An 18,451-nucleotide genomic window follows, 5' to 3' on the forward strand; every position below is an offset into this window, starting at 1 on the left:
AATAGAGTTCTCCATTGCTTATAGCAGTGTAATAAACTTTGTGTGTAAAGGAGAAAAAATGTTATATAAGTGAAAACAAAAATTATGATTTTTTTTCTTGTGCCTATAGGTTCTTCGCAATTTGAAGAAGAAATAACATATTGTGTAAAAATCTTTGGCTCGGTCAAATTTTATCCAGTTGTTTATAAAACTGTTGTTATCTGATTCATGTAATTTTTCAGTGTTGATTTAAAAGCCCAAAAAACCCATCTATACTGACTTTTTGATATTTTTTTTCTGTGATTTGAATTTAAAAAGAGATGAAACTTTCGATAAGTTATGTAAACTCAGAACAAGTATTTAGCTTTAGAAAGCATTTACATGTTTCAAACTTATAATATATACATATATAATGTTTAAAATTATGCATATAAAACCTGTGTAAAATGTGCCTGAATATGTTTCTCTTCTTTAATGTGTTAATCGTACTATATATATCATTATTTTAAAATTTCAAAAAGTTTATGTCACATACAAAAAACCATCAATAAAAAATATAATTCTCCATCTACAACAAGAAAAATGAAAAATTATAAACATATAAATTTAAACTAAGAAAAACTAACATTGAAAAAATAAGAAGTTAATGTAAAAGAAAAAAAAACCGACAAATAATATTATAAATAAAATAAATTTATAAGACACAATCCGCGCGAAGAAAAAATCTCTAGTTCATATAAGAAAAAGAACGGAGTGAGAGTAAATCTATCTGTTGACCAAGAAAAGAGTACTTAAATCACTAACAAGTCGGTCAACTCGGTTTATTCCGGTTTGTGACGGTTCATCTCGGCCTAATCAGAAGTGATGTTCAGATACATTGTGTTACATCGGTTAAGACTTCTTCTCTATCACTTAGAAACCTCTCTGAATCTGTGCTTTGCCCTCCCGGAAGTGCCTATGGTCTCAATGTCGTTACCTTCTGGTGGAAGCGGAGCCAATGATCTTCACCTATGTGTTCGATTCGAGCCACATGAGCGCGATGATGAGCTTCTTGAGCGCTAATCTTAATCAATTTTCCTCACTTTTGCTTTACAGTGTTCACTGTGTTCATATGTCACTGTGTTCATATCTCATTTGTGTTATGCCAAAAAGCATTAGATATTATATCAAAACAGTTTCATAATCTAAGAAGGGTCTAGGTTTAAAAATGTTGAATCTTGAAACTATTAGTCTACAAAATGTTCTTCTTTGGCAACAACATGTATCTAAATTGTGGGCCTAAACAATAATGAAAGTTCTCATCTTTGGGTAAAAAAGTTTGTGCATTTGTGGTTGTGCTCAGTTCAGCTTTTTCTCAAACTTTGTGAGTTGTGATGACAGAACATACTGATGTGAGCTGTATCTTGTTCTTTGATAAAGAATGTGACTTTTGTAGTGGAATATTCAAGATTAACAACCTGTTTAGACTTCCTAGGTTCTGTTATGTCTTATGTGGAATTATTGGTGTTGAAAGTCTCAATTAATTTCAAAACTCTTATCAGAAACTAACTTAAGATAAGAAAGTGTTTTTTTTTTTTTTACATCATAGCCTCATTGGTTTTCTCACTTGGGGCCTTTCCCCAACCTTTTTTGTTTTGGCAGTATTGTTCATGACAATCACTTACAACAACAATAACATAGATTTTAACTAAATATTGATGTGGAGTCTGTCTTTTGTTTTGGATCATTATGGCCACTTGTATGGAAAGTTCGGTTGATTGTTACTCTCTTCTGTGTCATCATCATGCTTGAGACTAGAGAGAGAGAGAGAGGTAGAGGCAGCATCATCACAAGTTCTGAAAAGGACAAAACAGTTTACTTGGGAAACCAAAACTCGATGAATGCAAAAACTAATTTTTTATAAGCATAAGACCAAAGCCCACTTCTTGCTTGTATTTGAGTTACTCTTGTTTTGTGCGAGAGAGAGAAAAAAAAACATGTCTGCTTGTTTGTGTCTACTGTTCCTGTTCTTCACTATTTTTGCAGAAGCAACTTATCCTCCAGGAGGTTTCCACCATCTTTCTTCTCTAAGACAAAACAAGAAGACCTCCAAGTCAAAATCAGAGTCGCCTTTTGAGACTCGCTACTTCCCTCAGAATCTTGACCACTTCAGTTTCAGACCAGAGAGCTACAAAGTCTTCCAGCAGAAGTACCTCATCAACCGACGTTTCTGGCGCAAAGGTGGCCCCATCTTTGTCTACACCGGAAATGAAGGAGACATCGACTGGTTTGCTTCCAACACCGGTTTCATGTCAGATATTGCACCCAAGTTCAGGGCTCTTCTTGTCTTCATTGAGGTAAGAACATAGTCTCAAGTCTGGTTTCAAGAATGAGAGATTTAAAATGTGTATAATAGTGTTTTTTGTGTTGGTTGCATATCATTGCAGCACCGGTTCTATGGAGAGTCGACACCATTTGGTAAGAAGTCGCATAAGACGGCTGAGACATTGGGTTACTTGAGCTCTCAGCAGGCGTTGGCTGATTATGCAATCCTGATAAGAAGCTTGAAGCAGAATCTATCATCTGAGGCCTCACCCGTGGTTGTCTTTGGTGGCTCTTATGGTGGAAGTAAGCTCACACCCACCCTCTCTCAATGGAATTAATAACTTCTAATGATTTAACTATCAGTCCTCATAAACTACGTTCTGTTGTGTGTTATGTCTTGAGTTCAGTGCTTGCAGCGTGGTTCAGGCTCAAGTATCCCCACATAGCAATCGGAGCATTAGCATCCTCTGCTCCAATTCTTCATTTCGATAACATCGTGCCATTGGCCAGCTTCTATGATGCCATTTCTCAGGATTTCAAGGTGTAGTATGCTCTGTGTCCAAAAAAAGTTCATACAAAAATGATGTTACAATGAAGTTATTATGAACCACTTTTACAAACAGGATGCTAGTGTTAATTGTTTCAAAGTCATCAAGAGAAGCTGGGAAGAGCTAGATGCAGTTTCCACCATGAAACATGGCTTGCCAGAACTCAGCAAAAAGTTCAGAACTTGCAAGTAAGTTGTGTCTTAAAGCTTAGTGATATCCATTCTTTGTTCTCTAAACTCTAGAAAAAGGCTTAACCGGAACTGTTTTGCTTGTAACTACAGAGGCCTTCATTCAATATATTCAGCAAGAGATTGGTTGATGGGAGCGTTTGTGTATACAGCCATGGTTAATTATGCGACCACAGCTAATTTCATGGCGCCACTGCCTGGTTATCCAGTGGAGCAGGTGAGAACAATCATTAATACCAAAGTGTGTCATCAAGTAATCTCTTACCAGTTTAGCTTTGGATCAGATGTGTAAGATAATAGATGGGTTCCCTCGAGGATCAAGTAATCTTGACCGTGCTTTCGCTGCTGCAAGCTTATACTACAACTACTCGGGTTCAGAGAAATGCTTTGAGCTTGAACAACCAACTGATGATCATGGTCTTGACGGTTGGGGTTATCAGGTAATCTCATAAATGTTTAAATCTTTCCTCTAGTGAATTTGCAGTGTGCGTAACACAAGATGAGTATGTTATGAAACTATAAATAACATAATGTTGACACTGAGTGGAACCAGGCGTGTACGGAGATGGTGATGCCAATGAGCTGCTCGAACCAGAGCATGTTCCCACCGTACGAAAATGACTATGAGGCATTTGAAGAACAATGCATGAGTAAATACGGGGTCAAGCCTCGGCCACATTGGATCACCACAGAGTTTGGTGGGAAGGTTAGTTTTGTATTGTGTCTTGTCTCATTTCTTCTCGTCCATTGGATTAATTTCAATAAAATGAGGTTATTGGTTATGTGTTTGTAGAGAATAGAGACAGTGTTGAAGAGGTTTGGAAGCAACATCATATTCTCCAATGGACTGCAGGATCCTTGGAGCCGTGGAGGGTAAGAGTAGTAGTACTTCATTATGTTAAAAACTTTTATTGGATTTGGATTTGAACATATTGATTTATTTTTGTCATATATATTTAGGGTACTGAAGAACATTTCGAGCAGCATTATCGCACTTGTAACCAAGAAAGGTAACATCCTTTTCTCAAATGGTGGTGTTGAGAAAAATAGAAACATAACATTGTTTGAATGAAACAGGTGCTCACCATGCCGATCTCAGGGCAGCTACGAAAGGAGACCCGGAGTGGCTGAAAGAGCAGAGGAGGCAAGAGGTGGTTATTATAGAGAAATGGATCAGTGAGTATTACAGAGATTTGAAAGAAGAAGAGTAAGTTTAAGAAGACCAATATAAAGCCAAAGGTTCATTACACCAGTTTAACAAATAAAAACTGTGTTTATCATGTAGTTTGAAATTCAGTTTCAGTGTAATAAATCAAAACTTAATGTTTATCAAACTAAACAAATGTAAAGTTTTGACTGAAAGATATGAAAACTAAAAGAATAGCAAGAACTAAAAATTTCATTTTTTAACAACACAAAAAGTCATGCTCCTGCTGTTTAAAAAGCTGGCTGATTTTTAGACAAAGGGGTTTCGTTCAAACAAATCTAACTATAAACACACACGAACGATCGAACAGAAAACACCAGACCGGTGTGCATGTCTCTGTCTACGTTGGGTTCATTGGCCCGTAAGGAATCTAATGGTTGGTAGTGCATGTCTAAAAACGTATGGTATGGGGATGGAAAGTAAGACTTGGAATCTATTGGTTGGTGGTGCATGCTTAAAAGTCTTAAAACAAAGGCTGTATGGATCTGTTTTTTGATTATTTGGATGGAATGTCATAAGAAAGTCTGAGGCAGAGGCTATTGATGATCTAAACAGATTCTTTGTGGCTTACAAGTCATAAGACAGAGACTATGGGGATGGGGAAAAATGAACCAATCCTTAGATGGAAACGATTAATAATGGCTTAAATAAGACTTGTTGGATGGGAAAGAAACACGACCAAAAGCTTGAAGATGTCCGAAGCCAAAGACTCTTGAGATATAGACCCATGGCTAATAAGAGCTTTAAAATTCCCCTATTTGACTTGTGCTGGATAGAAAAACAACCCATTGCTTAGAAAGGTCTGTAGACAAAGAGTATGGGTTGGTTTACAATTTTCTTGGATGGAAAGAAAAACGACCAACAACTAAATTAAGTTTGTCTGAAACGACAAATACAATATGTGGTAGCTTGGAAAAGGGTCCTTGGCGGAATAAAAAAAAAGTTCAAAGAAAAATGACAAAGCGGCTTAAAGACAATTTGCTGGATGGAAAAGAAAAACGAGCAATAGCTAAATTAAGTCGTAAGACAAATACTAACCAAAAGGCACTTATGCTCGATAAAGATAAGGCTTAAAAGTATACAAAAACTATTAGTTGGATGAACAGAACGACCAACTCTTAAGATGACAATAGAAGATATTAAGACAAACTCATAGTCTAGAAATCAGTCTTAATATAGAGATTCGATCAAAAATAGGTTCTGCTGAAAAATGCCTGAAGTCAAAGACTATGGGTTGTTATTGGACTTGCTGAGAAACAAACCATGGCTTAAAAAAGACTTGAGACAAAGACAAACAACCTAAGTATGAAAAAGTGCTTGAGCTGGTGTATAATATAATGGATGGAAAGAATTATCAATTGTCTGAATATGGCTTAAGACACAGCTGATACAAAAAAACAACCCACGGGTTTGGGAAGTCCCACTGCTTAGAAAGGTCTTATTATGTCAAAGACTACCAACGCCTTAAAAAACCATAACGCAAAGATTCTTAACACTGATTATGAAACAGAAAAAAGATTCTTACATAGCGGTTTTAAAAAAAAAAGGCTTTAAGGCAAAGACTCTGCATGAACCATTTATGTTACAAAAAAAAACCCATTTATGTTCCATGGCTGATATAGAACGACCCATGGCTATAAGAGTTTTGGAGTCTCTAGACAAAGACTGGCCATTGGCTATTTGACTTGCTGGATAGAAGAACAACCCATTGCTTTGAAAAGTCTGTAGACAAAGAGAATCGGTTGGTTTACAATTTTCTTGGATCGAAAGAAAAACGACCAACAACTAAGTTAAGTTTGTCTGAAACGACACATACAATATGTGGTAGCTTAGAAAAGGGTCCTTGATGGAATCAAAAAAAAAGTTCTAAGAAAAATGACCAGCGGCTTAGACAAAAGCCTTAAACGGAAAAACGACAAATGGCTTAAAGACTTCAAGTCACTTATGCTCGATACAGATAAGCTTAAAAGTATACAAAAAATATGAGTTGGATGGATAGAAACGACTAACTCTTAAGACGACGACAATAGAAGAAACTAAGACCAACTCACAGTCTGAAATCAGCCTTAACATAGAGACTAAATCAAAAATAGGTTCTGCTTTAAAAAATGTCTCAAGCAAAGACTCTTTTCATCTCCTCTTATTGTGTTATTTTGCAGGGCTTGCAAACCTCTCTATTTAGATCTCGTTCTTGAGCCTTTGAATTTGTTTTTTAAACTCTCTTCTCTTAGAGAAAATATTCTACTGTCTCTAATGATTTAACGTGAATGAGATTATGAACCTTATGGAATCTTGTAAAAACCTGCGAGTTTGGTGAATCAATTAAAAACCTCAAAATACCAGTTGATGAGCGGTAACTAGTTTTCTTAAGGTAACTCTATTAGGGGTTTTTGAGCAGTCATGATTTTCTTATCTGTTGCATTAGGCACACTTTGATAGTGTTTATTTTTTTTTATCTCTTTTTAAAGATCCTTACTTATGTTGTGTGACAGATTGTGGAAGTGATGATCCTAAGTTCAAACTTCAAAAAGGAGATGGAGAAGCAGTTTGTGGGCAGTTTCAGAAGAGCATAGTCATCATCACACGAATTTTACATTGGCCGAAGCTAAAAGGATTGCTTCCCAGTACCAAAAAGGAGGCTGATAAGTGTAACGCTGCAACAGAAATTTGCGAGTCAGCTAGGGAGATAGAGAGCTCAAGCATTGTTTCTCAAAGAGAAGAAGGTTACTTCTTTGGGGCTTGGAAAGATGAGTAAGCATTTCACTGTTTCGTGACTTCTTCTCACTCACTGTGCCCTGGAGAGTTTCTCGTTGCAAGCAAACTAGATTTTCTCTTCCGCATATAGCTCATGAGAACATGAGGATCGCTTAACTCTCAAGGCAAAGTATTATATGTAGATCTTTTTTTTTGTTTTGCTCTCGAATCCAAGTATAGATAATGAAAGTGACTTATTTTGACTTTTCTTCAAAGTTCAGATATATTTTTGTCTAGTAGTCACATTGGAAGAGAAGTCACCGACTTCTGTATTTTTATAAAACCCAACCATCAAATTCTTACTAGCCAGAGATAAATATATGATTTAAGATCTATCTAAACTAGCGTTTTGTGTTTGTTGAGATTTGCATCTGATTGAGACAGCAAGAATGATTTGATTTTATGAGGATTTGTATTAACTGTAATAACTGATATGAACATGGCCTGTGCATTAGTAGGTCAAGAGTTACTTACTTGACTCTATTTTCTTTTCTTTTTTTTTGTAAAGACTTAACAAATACATTTTCAGATGTTAAGAAACATGAGAATGTGGGAAGGGGGACAAGTGCAGAGAAGAGACAAAACTGGAGAAGTCAAAAACGCAATAAGGTTGACATAATGCAGCATATGATAGCTCCAGGTATCACGCCGTATCAGCTTTCAATATTCATTCAAGCACAAAAACAGCTGCTTTTTTTCTATATAATTCGATTTTTTTATACTAGTGTCAGCCATTAAAATAGTGTCTCTCTCTATGCATTATTATAATGCTCACATGGACAGATTCCATAAAGTTTTTTTTTTATAAACGCTTTGGATCTACCATTAAAGAACAGATCTCGGTTCAGTGACTTCTGCAAACCGTCCAAAACCCATGTGGGTTGTCTAGACTCTATAGCTTGTGGCTATTTGTTTTATATTCAACTTATGATGTGTGTTATGTTTCTTGTGTTCTTCCTCTGAAGCTTCCTTTCGTGGACTTCTGCTGTTTTTTTTTTCTAATTTTTGTATATCTCTTGACACAGAGATTGTGATATCTATTTTTTTTTCTTAAATGGAAAGTTCCATGAACAAGCGTGGATACGAATGCAGTCAAGAGGATGCAGACAACTTGGCAGAATCGAAGAGACAAAAAGTGCCTGCTTTGGCAAGGTAACTTCCTTAAATACTTTTTATGTCATTTTTCAGTTCAAAGTTACTCAATGATTATTCCTCACAAACAACTATTGAAGAAGGACTTGCTTTGTTGTTAGATCATAGGGGAGAATGTAAACTCTCTTGCATTTAAAACTAAGATTCTTTAACTTTTCTTGAGTGTAGATGTAACCTTTGTTGGGAGATGGCTCATTTGTTAAGCTCTCAAAATTGTTTTGTTTAGTTTCCAAAGCTCTTGATTCACTTGAAGTTTATTGGTTTACTCATCCGTCATATGAATAAACTGTTTACAGTGTTATTGTGGAAGCTGTCAAGGTAGATAGTCTGCAGAGGCTTTGCTCGTCTTTGGAGCCATTGTTTCGCAGAATCGTGAGTTTTTATTCCTCTGCTTTTAGAGTAAACTTTCTTATGGTAGTGTAGTTGTAAACTTATCTCTGGTGTGGACAAATGAACAGGTTAGCGAAGAGGTTGAACGAGCTTTATCAAAGTTGGGAAATTCAAAATTAACGTCCAGGTACTTTCTCCAGTTATACTTTTTCCTTTTAGAATGGTTCTGTGATCTTTGTAGCGTTTGAGTTTCATAAAATCTCCAGATCACCAGAACCTAAGAGGATCCAAGGCCGCGATGGAAGAAACCTTCAACTTCACTTTAAGACGCGAATGCCTCCTCACTTATTCACAGGTGGGAAAGTGGAGGGAGAGCGAGGCTCGGCCATTCATGTGGTTCTTATCGATGCAAACACTGGAAATGTAGTCCAAACAGGAGAAGAGTCGGCTTCGAAGCTCAATGTTGTAGTGTTGGAGGGAGACTTCAATGATGAGGATGATGAAGATTGGACGAGAGAGCACTTCGAGAGCTTTGAAGTGAAAGAGCGAGAAGGGAAACGCCCAATCTTGACCGGTGACACGCAAGTAGTGCTTAAGGAAGGTGTGGGAACTCTAGGAGACCTTACTTTTACCGACAACTCGAGTTGGATCAGGAGCCGAAAGTTTAGGCTTGGTGTTAAGGCCGCTCCAGGGTATGGTGATGGCTTTCACATTCGTGAAGCCAAAACAGAACCGTTTGCTGTCAAAGATCATAGAGGAGAATGTGAGTTTTTTTTACCTTTTGATTATATTGACAAGTAGAGTGTTAGTTACTAGTAACTCAGCTCTTTACTTTTTTCAGTATACAAGAAACATTATCCACCGGCTCTACACGATGAAGTCTGGAGACTGGATAGAATAGCCAAAGACGGAGTGCTACACAAGAAGCTACTTAAAGCTAACATTGTGACAGTGGAAGACTTCCTTCGACTCCTAGTTAAGGATCCACAAAAGCTGAGAAATGTAAGTATCTTCTTCTGTTTATGTGATAGAAAAAAAAAACAATATAGCGAAAATCTATATACATGTTCATTGATTTTGTTTCTCATATTGTAGTTGCTAGGGAGTGGAATGTCGAATAGAATGTGGGAGAACACTATGGAGCACGCAAAGACATGCGTGTTGGGTGGGAAGCTTTATGTGTTTTACACGGACCAGACTCACGCTACAGGAGTTGTATTTAATCATATCTATGAGTTCCGTGGCCTTATTGCAAACGGACAGTTCTTATCTCTCGAGTCTCTTAACCATGACCAAAAGGTATAGACTCTTTCAAGATTCGAAAACTGTTTCTATGGTTGTTAAGCTGATCAGTGGTCATGTCAACAGATCTCTGCAGACATTCTGGTGAAGATAGCGTATGAAAACTGGCATAAAGCTGTTGAATACGATGGTAAGCTGTTGAATTGCTTACCAGTGGCCGAGAAGGAGATAAAAGGCTTACCAGAACCAAAGATGGTAACAGCACCAACAGCTCAGAACCATCAGCAGCTGCATAACCAGAACAATAGACAAGCCGTGCAGTGTCATCAGAATGTTATACCTTATTCTCCCCTTCCCCAGCCGATTGAATATCCTCAGTTTGTGCAGCAACATTGCAGCCAATTATTACCCTCACTACCTAGCAACGTACAAGAGTACAACAGCAGGCCGATGGAAGGTTCCAACGCATACAATGGAGAAGATTGGTGTCGACCAAGAGCCGGACAAGGTCTCGAAGACATTTTCAGTGAAGAGATCAGACTGAGGAGTTCTGAGATGCTCGAGACTGACGATATGCAGAGACTGTTGAAGACTTTTGGGATCGGTATGAACACTATGGGAACAACACAAGGCGGGTTTGGTCAGACGGATGAGTCTTGCTACGGCTACAATATGCCGTACCAAGCTCAGATCGATAACACGTACAGGAGAGAGCGTAATAGAGGGTCGGGAAAAGCTGTTGTGGGGTGGCTTAAGCTCAAAGCTGCTTTGAGATGGGGTATCTTCATACGCAAGAAAGCTGCAGAGAGGAGGCCTCAGATTGTGGAGATCGAATGAGAAAAAAGAGAAGAGAGAAGTCTTTTAGGCTTTTCTTTGATGACATTTCGTTTTCACGAAAAGCTTTGGAGACGGCTTCTAAAAACACAAGAAAGAGTTCATCTTTTGGATGAACAATTTAAGAGTAGAGAGAAGTGTACTTTGTTTCGTATTGTAATGCTTTCTGTTTGCTCTCTTACATTTCATGTTAATTTTTGTTTTTTTTAATCGTATTTTATGTTAAATTTATTAACAATTTATTCTCATTTTATAACCTTTTTTATTATTAATTAGAACTGAGCATGATGATTAATTTATAAAACCAACTAACCAATCCTTTTAAAAACCATCTAAACAATATATATTTTGTATTTCTCAATTATTTGGAGAAATCATTTCAAACAGTACACATGTTTTTGTCTCAAAAATAATACACAAAAAAATGAAAACTACAAAATAATATTCACAGAAAGATATAAAACATATATTTAAGACCATATTGCATTTGCTATTTTCGTATAAAATATATAAACACAATAATATAGGTGAAATTTACTCCAGTGCATTTCTTAATATCAGTCATCCATATTTATAGTGAAAAAATAGGAAGATGATTTTTCGTTAAATATAGAGGAAATTTTTTATTTTATAAATGATGAATTGATGATGATGATGATGGTGGATCCCATTAATCATCATGTTTTGCTTTCTCAGCCAACTAATTGAATTCAAATATCACTTTTTGTTCCGAAAATGAAAAAAAAATGGTGAAGAAATTACGGAAAAAAAAGGAAGTTGAATCTTGTTTGTCACTAATCATCTCCTAGTGATGATTAATATCGTGTATTTTGAACCAAGAAAGACCGATGTCAGACCGGACGAGGATTAGAAATGACTAAACCAGACTTGGTATCCATTTTAATTGGGGGAAATTGTGGAAGAAGTCACCAAAAATGGCGGAAAATGTTGGAAGCGGCGAGAGCGAGTTCGGCAGTGTCACTTCCTCTCAGGTATCTTTCCTTAAGAACTGCCCCTTCGCCGATCCTCTCGCCGGAGTGGAAGAAGACACTGACTCGGACGGCACGGAGGTTCTCGGGACCCCGATTTCGCCGCCGGTTACCCGAACTCCGATCCTCTCGCTTTCGACCCCGATCAGCCTCGATTCAATCAACGATGAGGACGTGTTCCGTACTCCTCCCGAGAACGCGTCTCTCTCCTCCTCCGCAGCCGGATCCGAGCCCAGAGCTAGGGCTTCGGAGCTCAAACCTCGACGACGAGGAGGCGGAGGTTCGAAATCGAAATCGAAATCGAAATCTCCGCCGACGACGCCTGTCTCTGCTTCGGCGTCTCTCGCGGTGAAAAACGTTAGGGTTTTGGAGACGAATCGTATTGCTGATGATCCCGAGGAGCCTGTTACGGTTACGGATGTGACGCCTCTGACTTCTCCGCCGTCTTTCGCGGCGGGAAACGTTAAGGCTCCAGGAGGAGGAGCTTCGAAATTGAAATCTCCGTCGCGTGTTTCTGCTTCACCGTCTCTCACGGAGGTGCCGCCTCTTTCTTCTCCGTCATCTTTCGCGGCCGCCGATGTTAGGGTTACAAGAAGCCATTTCGATTCCAAATCGCCTTCTCCCCCGACTGTTTCCGCCGGCGATGTTAGGGTTCCGGGAAAGCAGCCGGATCTCGATTCTTCTTCTCCTGAGTCTGCAGCTGCAATTGATGATTATGAAATTGAGATTCCATTCAAAGAAGTTATCGAAGCTCTTCTTCGTAACAATGGAGAGAATCTCGACGATAGAGATGAAAGAGTTAGCTACGTTGAGATCCTCAAACGATTTGGCCTTAAGTTTCCCTAAATAGATAACGAATCCAACTTCTTTCCTTTTTTCAATAATAACAATTACATCCGTAAAAGAAAAGTTGAGAGCTTTACGGTTTTGGTTGCTTGAGCGACAAGTAATCATAAGCTACGTTACATTTCTTTTTCTACAAGGCTAAATCCCTACAAAGATTAAAACTGGTTCGCCGTTTGCATTGAAATAATTGTAGTTGGTTCAATTCAAGCTCAGCTCTACTTTTTCCTGAATCTTAAGCAACAATTGTGCTTAGTTTTGGTGATGCTTGGCTCGTCGTCTGCTTGTTTAGTTGGGGGATTGTTGAGAGCTAGTTTCTCCATTGCGTTTATGAACTTGCGCAGGTGCTTTATGTACTCAGGGTATGATTCCAAGTTGCAATGCCCTCCTCCTTTTACCCACAATGGATCGTATTTATCCTTTGAAAGCTCCCATAATCTCTTCCCATGCGACATGTTCACAACCTCATCTTTTGTTCCCTGCAGTTTCATAAACCAAGGTTTAATGATTTCTCTGAAAAAAATAGGTGTTATGTAATCTTACATGTATGACAAGAACAGGGCATGTCACATGGCGTATCCTTTCAATGTTCTGCATAATTAAATTACAGAGTTTTAGAGACAAGCGAACAGTTGTTCAAAAAAAAAATAGACAAGAGAACCAAAAGCAACCAGGGAGAAAGACAGGAGAGAGCTTTTACTTTGTATATGTCGAACCAGAATGTCATTTTGACAGGGTACAGAACTCTAATGCCAGAGAGAATTGCGCTATGTAGAACAACCCCTCTTAGTCTCTTCAATCGAGACGCTAAGTACAACGTCGGTCCACTTCCAACGGACTGACCGTACAATACCATCTCCTCTTGCTTGATTCCGTACTCGCTCCTCAAGCAATTGTAGACAGCCTCAATATCGTGGTACGTGTTTACTTCAGACGGCTATTTTATTTAAAAAACAATCAAAGGTGCAAATCAATAACAAAATGTTCTTGAATAAATATATTTCTTACCTTGCCTGTTGAAGCTCCATAGCCTGAATAGTCATAGCTGATTCATTTATATATAAAGGTGTTAAGTTTCAAAAAAAAAAAATGGTTTTGGATTCTTTTTTGGTATATTTAAACCTCATAACGTTGACACGGAGATGAGCTCGGAGCTCGATGAACAGCTCGACCATTTGGCCAAGATCCGCAGCATTGCCATGGGAATAAATAAGAGTGAATCTTGCAAATGGGTCTTTCCAAAACGTAGCCACAACTTTGTTGCCTGATTTAGTGGTAATTTGATGGACGTCCATGCTTTTTTCCGGCGTGACTCCGGTGAACATGAGCTTTCCTGTCTCCTCGTCTTTACTTACGCCGTACGTAGCCGGTGACGGTGGAAAGAAAGCTAATTTTGCAGCTACATTTGACGTCATATTACCCATAGCAAATAATAATTTTGCTAAGGCAAACAAAAACGAAAAAAGAAAAAACCTTTTCTAAGAGCTAAGAAAAAAAAAAAAGAGGTTAAAATATTTGTTTTTTTGGTGGGTTTATGTTTAGAGGAGAGGAAGGCAAAGAAAATGGAAGTGATGGAGGAGAATATTTCATCCGATCTTGTGGGGGAGAAGAAGCTGAGCTGTGTGATACAAAGTTACAAACCTTATTCGTTTTTATGTGTGTTTATTCTTATGAGCATTAATTATTATTGAATTTAAGTCGTCTTTTCTTACCAAAATGGGACATTTTATAGTTACGTACAATATATATTTTCTAAATATATATATAGACTAGACTACGGTTTACTGTTGTGTTGTGTGTATACTCCATAAATACATTCAACCTTCGAAATTTTTCATTCCAACAAGATATATCTTTAGATACAGAATCTTGACAAGAATGAATAGGAATATCAGATACATGTTAAGAATCAACAAATATCGTAGGTTACCTCGACTTTGTTAGTTCAACAAGCTGAGCCGTCGCCAACAAGGAAGCGTTCACTATATAACTAGATCAAGGTCGACGAATGACAAACGCGGTCGAGAGACCTTTCTATTGTTGCTTCCACATCGATGGTCTCCGCCACCCGGAGGAGTATCAAAGCTCGTGGTGATTCATTTGAATTAAAAGCTTCTGAGAGCCTAGAACTGAATGCCAGTGTTTCATGATCTTCAAGAAAACTCTAGAAATTTCAAAAACCATTCTCAAATGCAGAAAAAGATTCCAGACATTCACAAATATGCTTTAGTGACTTTAAAAGACCTCTTTCTGAGTAAATTCAACAAAAAAAAACTCAATTATATTGGATAATATGTCTTATAAAAACAGAAAATTATACAGATATAACATTTTTCACTTGTGTGATTTACAAAATTTATTGAAAATCTTTGGATTTTTCTTTAGAATTTCAATAAAAACAATAATGTTAAATGTCATTTTAGCCAATTTAATCATAATATCTCTTGTTAGGATAAAATAAGGACTAGTTCACTGTGATACTATAATAACAAAAAATAAAAAGGTCAAAAAGATGAAAAGTAATATTTTATCAATATTTTGACAAAAAAAAGTATATTGTTAATATTTATAATAGAAGTAAATGTTTGGAGTATGAAACCTAGTTCTAACTTCCTAGTTAAGTGATTGTAGTAAAAGTCGAATGGATGTCTAGCAGCATTTCTTAGGATTTTAAGCTAGTTTATATACGAGATTGCCGATAAGATTTGAAGTAACTAGAGACAATTATATGTGGTGTGTAAGGTAAAGATGTTACTATGGTGTATAACATAAGATATCAAATATTCTTAGACCTTGTACCATAAATAAGGAGGTTTGGAGTGTGTTGTGATTCAAGCCAAATAAGTAGAGTGAATTAACTCCTAACGAGTCTCTTGAATCATTGTAGTATCTTTAAATGTTTTTAATAAAATAAAATTCCTCCTTTATTATAAATCATTTGTGTATACTTTTAAACACCTTATCAATATACCTTTTCAATATATCTTTGATCCTAAATACTTCCTTTGTGTGGTTTACCTATTATGTGTTTATAGATTTGGTATTAGAGTCATAGAAAAATAAGCTGGACCTGCGCATGGTGTTAAGAGTATCTGCAATGGTGATTTCTCCACCATAGTCTCTAACCAAAAGAATTAATAAAAAATTTAAAACTGAAAGAGAAAATGTAGATAAAAGAAGAAGTATGAACTCTTTATGAAGAGACTTTGATTGAACCATTAGAGACTCCTTTGTATAAGTGTCATTTAATTACTAGTGGAACTACATTTCTATTTAAATTTTATCTGTTTAATTTACTTATGTTATAATTAAATGGGGAAGAGATTTTTGGGAAGAAACTCCCACTAATGATGCTCTATATAGTGTGTTTTTAGTTTATAATTCTTTCTAAAAGATTGCTTTATGTAAAGCCTTTGTGTTCCTTTTTTCATTTTGATAATCAGTAAAAAGAGAGATTTCTAGAAACCATTATCTTGAGTTCCATTGAGTTCAAACAAGAAACAAGCCAAATCCAAAAGCCAAACCAAAGAAGATAAATAAAAATACAAAGTGCGATGTGTTTACAAGGAAAGACGAAAAATAAGATTAAGTAAATAAAAACCTATTCGGATTTGTCTTTTGTTCAGACTTTCATTCCACAATCAAAATTGCAAAGCAGGTATAAGATATTAGCATTACCAAAACGATCATCTTCACACTCTCTTTCTATCACAGACATATGAAAGCCTTTTTTTTCTTTACCTCACAATAACTTTTCTTAGCTCAGCTCTCAGTTGTTTGTGGCGCTTCTCCCACAATCTCTGCAGGGACTGGACTGTCACCACGCTCACTAGTAGAGCTACTGCTATTAATCACTTCACTTTCCATTGGATTCAGAGAGACTGTGTTAGCAGGAGGAACAAGTGATTGCTCTCCTGAATGCTTCGGCTTGTTCAAAGCTCGACAATGAGGACAATAGTAAGTAGTGTACTCGAAGTCCTCTTTCCGGCAAAGTCCTAGTAATGTTAGAGAAAGAGAGACACTGTTAAACAATGTTATTGATGTAAACAAAAGACAAAGATAACGGGGCTCGCTCACCGTTATGCATATGGCAGTTTCCGCAGATGAGTGCATACGACTGAGTTGGATCTTCACCCACGAGGAGAGCCGCTATGCGTGAGATCCAGCTACCATCATGAGCAGCATATCCCTGAGGGTTAAAATGCTCAAAAGCCATCTGCTGGTTTTGCTCTGTGGTGCCTTCGCTTGTTCCAGAATGGTTAGACTCATTATCTGAATGGTGGGTTGATGAAGTGGTCCCAGCAACGCTGCGTTTTGCATTTGGCTGTTTTCGATTCCTGAGCCCGTGAGAGTGTTTGATCTCCATGTCATTGCTCTTGCCTGTGGCGGGGTCAAGCTGGGATTCGTCTCCAACATATACTTTCAAGCCTGAATCAGCACCCAGCTTGGATGCCAGAATAGTTGCAGCAGCAGCCCTTGCCGCTGGATCAGGGTCAAACCTCTGACAAAATATAACAAGCATCAAGACATATATCAGCATTTCATTTCTCTTTGTGGGTCTCCAATTAACTCAAACTTGGGACACATAATCACAATTGGAATTTCAATCATAACACTTGAGTTTACATTCCTAATATCCCTTTTATCCAAAACCATAATCAAACATTCTTTGGCTGACACATAGAGAAACTACTTTCAGAGCTAATAAAGTCAGTATAGCTCGAAAACTAGGGGGCTCCTTCTTTAAAGCTGTACTGTTCCAATCCAAATTCACGAAACCATGCTCTTTGCCTAACTTGAATTTAAAGACATCTCATAAATTGCAAAGATAACAAATTATCGAGGGACAATAAACATGTTGGCCTCATTACGTGTTATATGATAACTGTGTAACGCGTGTGACCTACAAAAGATGTCTAAAGTAATGCACTCACACCAGCAAACCACTCAAAAAGACTTGTGTCATAGTAAAATCTTACACGAAGAATATCGAGCGTGGTGAAGTAATTGGTCCTCTCTTTCAACTCATCGATCTTCCCCAGCATTTCACCTTGAAGCTTCTCCAATGTGTTCTGATCTCTGCGGTCACCTACACCAAAACCATTACACACAAACACGATCAAAACAACAAACCCAACACCAAAGTTTCAACCTTTCAAACGAAAACAAGCAAATAAAAGAAAAAGAACACAAAGACTCACACATCCTGGTGAAGCTAACGAGAGAAGAATAGGTAAGGAAAGAAAGAGCAGGCAAAAGAAACATAGGCAAGATCCTGAAACTCCTCAGCTTCCAATCCAAATCTTCATCTCTAGTCGTCATAATCGCATAGCTCACTGCAATCACCTGAACACAAACAAAAACTGTTTCATTGATCACATCCCCAAAACCACAAAAGATCTCGACTTTTTGTCTCACTGACCTCAAAGAAGACGGAGAACGCGATTAGATTCCTAATGAGCTTCCTCCTCGTGACCGATCTTCGCTTCATCCTGGATCTGATCGTCGCTTCCTCCTTCGATATCCCTTTCAGCCTCTTCTCGAAGTCGTCTCCCTTAACCCTAAATATCCAGTTCCAGATTCGCGAGAACATACCCTTACCCTTCGTCGTCGTCGTCGTCTTCTTCTCCCCTCCGCCGACAGTCTCCGAGGGTACGGCGGCGGAATCATTCTGATCTCCGGTATCAGCCACGGTGCCTTCGTGATCCTTCTCCACCGACGCCATCGATCTCCACTAGAGAGAAATGGGTTTCTCGCAAAACCGAAATTGGGAATCGAAGAAACGCGATGCTTCGTTCTCAGCCAAAGGGTTTCTTCTTCCCCTTCTTTGAAGCAACGCCGAAACAAGAAATAAACTTAATATTCATTGATTACCTACACCCTTTATCGTTAACCTATGTATTGGTTTTCTGAATTAGTAATTAAAATTAAACACACACATTTTTTACATAGTAGTGTGTATGGAAAAAATACCAAAATGACATTAAATTATATTTAACCAATAATTTAGATACATAATTTAAAAATCTGAATAAATCTTTCAAAACATCAGAAGTTTGAAGTGATTTGTATTAAAATAAT

General features: G+C 37.6%; 5 protein-coding genes across 8 annotated transcripts; 3 read left to right on the forward strand and 2 right to left on the reverse strand.

Annotated features, from left to right (window-relative positions):
• The first annotated feature begins 1,596 nt into the window (after positions 1-1,596).
• Positions 1,597-4,423, forward strand: LOC103864533 (lysosomal Pro-X carboxypeptidase). The gene is made up of 10 exons (XM_009142283.3): positions 1,597-2,315; positions 2,406-2,586; positions 2,691-2,824; positions 2,907-3,019; positions 3,113-3,236; positions 3,304-3,459; positions 3,573-3,725; positions 3,813-3,892; positions 3,980-4,029; positions 4,097-4,423. The coding sequence occupies exons 1-10, from the start codon at positions 1,860-1,862 to the stop codon at positions 4,228-4,230; spliced, it is 1,581 nt and encodes a 526-aa protein (XP_009140531.2). The 5' UTR covers positions 1,597-1,859; the 3' UTR covers positions 4,231-4,423.
• A 240-nt stretch (positions 4,424-4,663) lies between these two features.
• On the forward strand, positions 4,664-10,786 carry LOC103864534 (calmodulin-binding protein 60 E). Of its 4 annotated transcripts, none has more exons than XM_033289454.1 (8): positions 4,664-7,856; positions 8,043-8,132; positions 8,429-8,504; positions 8,591-8,649; positions 8,729-9,225; positions 9,304-9,464; positions 9,558-9,761; positions 9,831-10,786. In XM_033289454.1, the coding sequence occupies exons 2-8, from the start codon at positions 8,047-8,049 to the stop codon at positions 10,539-10,541; spliced, it is 1,794 nt and encodes a 597-aa protein (XP_033145345.1). In that variant the 5' UTR covers positions 4,664-7,856; positions 8,043-8,046; the 3' UTR covers positions 10,542-10,786. The 4 variants fall into 4 exon arrangements, with proteins under 4 accessions (XP_033145345.1, XP_018513698.1, XP_033145344.1 ...); XM_018658182.2 differs by having other exon boundaries at positions 4,664-7,620; positions 8,006-8,132; XM_033289453.1 differs by having other exon boundaries at positions 4,664-7,620.
• Positions 10,787-11,045: 259 nt separating this feature from the next.
• LOC103864537 (cell wall protein RBR3) lies at positions 11,046-12,633 on the forward strand. The gene has a single exon (XM_033289455.1). It carries the CDS (start codon positions 11,474-11,476, stop codon positions 12,371-12,373), a length of 900 nt encoding a protein of 299 aa, XP_033145346.1. The 5' UTR covers positions 11,046-11,473; the 3' UTR covers positions 12,374-12,633.
• On the reverse strand, positions 12,411-13,850 carry LOC103864536 (alpha/beta hydrolase domain-containing protein 17C). The gene is made up of 5 exons (XM_009142287.3): positions 13,493-13,850; positions 13,379-13,415; positions 13,071-13,307; positions 12,914-12,961; positions 12,411-12,849 (listed from the first exon to the last, which is right to left on the reverse strand). Exons 1-5 carry the CDS (start codon positions 13,792-13,794, stop codon positions 12,589-12,591), a joined length of 885 nt encoding a protein of 294 aa, XP_009140535.1. The 5' UTR covers positions 13,795-13,850; the 3' UTR covers positions 12,411-12,588.
• Positions 13,851-15,825: 1,975 nt separating this feature from the next.
• LOC103864538 (uncharacterized protein At2g24330) lies at positions 15,826-18,237 on the reverse strand. Its single transcript, XM_009142289.1, has 5 exons — positions 17,793-18,237; positions 17,572-17,716; positions 17,350-17,459; positions 16,448-16,871; positions 15,826-16,365 (listed from the first exon to the last, which is right to left on the reverse strand). The coding sequence occupies exons 1-5, from the start codon at positions 18,093-18,095 to the stop codon at positions 16,133-16,135; spliced, it is 1,215 nt and encodes a 404-aa protein (XP_009140537.1). The 5' UTR covers positions 18,096-18,237; the 3' UTR covers positions 15,826-16,132.
• Between the last annotated feature and the right edge of the window lie 214 nt (positions 18,238-18,451).

This window comes from Brassica rapa, chromosome A04 (genome assembly GCF_000309985.2).
Source record: "Brassica rapa cultivar Chiifu-401-42 chromosome A04, CAAS_Brap_v3.01, whole genome shotgun sequence".
Taxonomy (NCBI): domain Eukaryota; kingdom Viridiplantae; phylum Streptophyta; class Magnoliopsida; order Brassicales; family Brassicaceae; genus Brassica; species Brassica rapa.

What these genes read in the sequence shown, in the direction of transcription:
- LOC103864533 (XM_009142283.3), top strand. Translation starts at nt 1,860, where the DNA reads ATGCAAAAACTAATTTTTTATAAGCATAAGACCAAAGCCCACTTCTTG. An exon ending in CTCTTCTTGTCTTCATTGAG is followed by an intron (nt 2,316 to 2,405) that starts GTAAGAACATAG and finishes ATATCATTGCAG; the next exon opens with CACCGGTTCTATGGAGAGTC. An exon ending in CCATTTCTCAGGATTTCAAG is followed by an intron (nt 2,825 to 2,906) that starts GTGTAGTATGCT and finishes TTTTACAAACAG; the next exon opens with GATGCTAGTGTTAATTGTTT.
- LOC103864538 (XM_009142289.1), bottom strand. Translation starts at nt 18,095, where the DNA reads ATGGCGTCGGTGGAGAAGGATCACGAAGGCACCGTGGCTGATACCGGA. An exon ending in CGTTCTCCGTCTTCTTTGAG is followed by an intron (nt 17,717 to 17,792) that starts GTCAGTGAGACA and finishes GTTTGTGTTCAG; the next exon opens with GTGATTGCAGTGAGCTATGC. An exon ending in AAACTGCCATATGCATAACG is followed by an intron (nt 16,366 to 16,447) that starts GTGAGCGAGCCC and finishes TAACATTACTAG; the next exon opens with GACTTTGCCGGAAAGAGGAC.
- LOC103864536 (XM_009142287.3), bottom strand. Translation starts at nt 13,794, where the DNA reads ATGGGTAATATGACGTCAAATGTAGCTGCAAAATTAGCTTTCTTTCCA. An exon ending in CTCCGTGTCAACGTTATGAG is followed by an intron (nt 13,416 to 13,492) that starts GTTTAAATATAC and finishes TAAATGAATCAG; the next exon opens with CTATGACTATTCAGGCTATG. An exon ending in GCCCTGTTCTTGTCATACAT is followed by an intron (nt 12,850 to 12,913) that starts GTAAGATTACAT and finishes ATGAAACTGCAG; the next exon opens with GGAACAAAAGATGAGGTTGT.
- LOC103864534 (XM_018658182.2), top strand. Translation starts at nt 8,035, where the DNA reads ATGGAAAGTTCCATGAACAAGCGTGGATACGAATGCAGTCAAGAGGAT. An exon ending in AGCCATTGTTTCGCAGAATC is followed by an intron (nt 8,505 to 8,590) that starts GTGAGTTTTTAT and finishes ACAAATGAACAG; the next exon opens with GTTAGCGAAGAGGTTGAACG. An exon ending in ATCCACAAAAGCTGAGAAAT is followed by an intron (nt 9,465 to 9,557) that starts GTAAGTATCTTC and finishes CTCATATTGTAG; the next exon opens with TTGCTAGGGAGTGGAATGTC.
- LOC103864537 (XM_033289455.1), top strand. Translation starts at nt 11,474, where the DNA reads ATGGCGGAAAATGTTGGAAGCGGCGAGAGCGAGTTCGGCAGTGTCACT.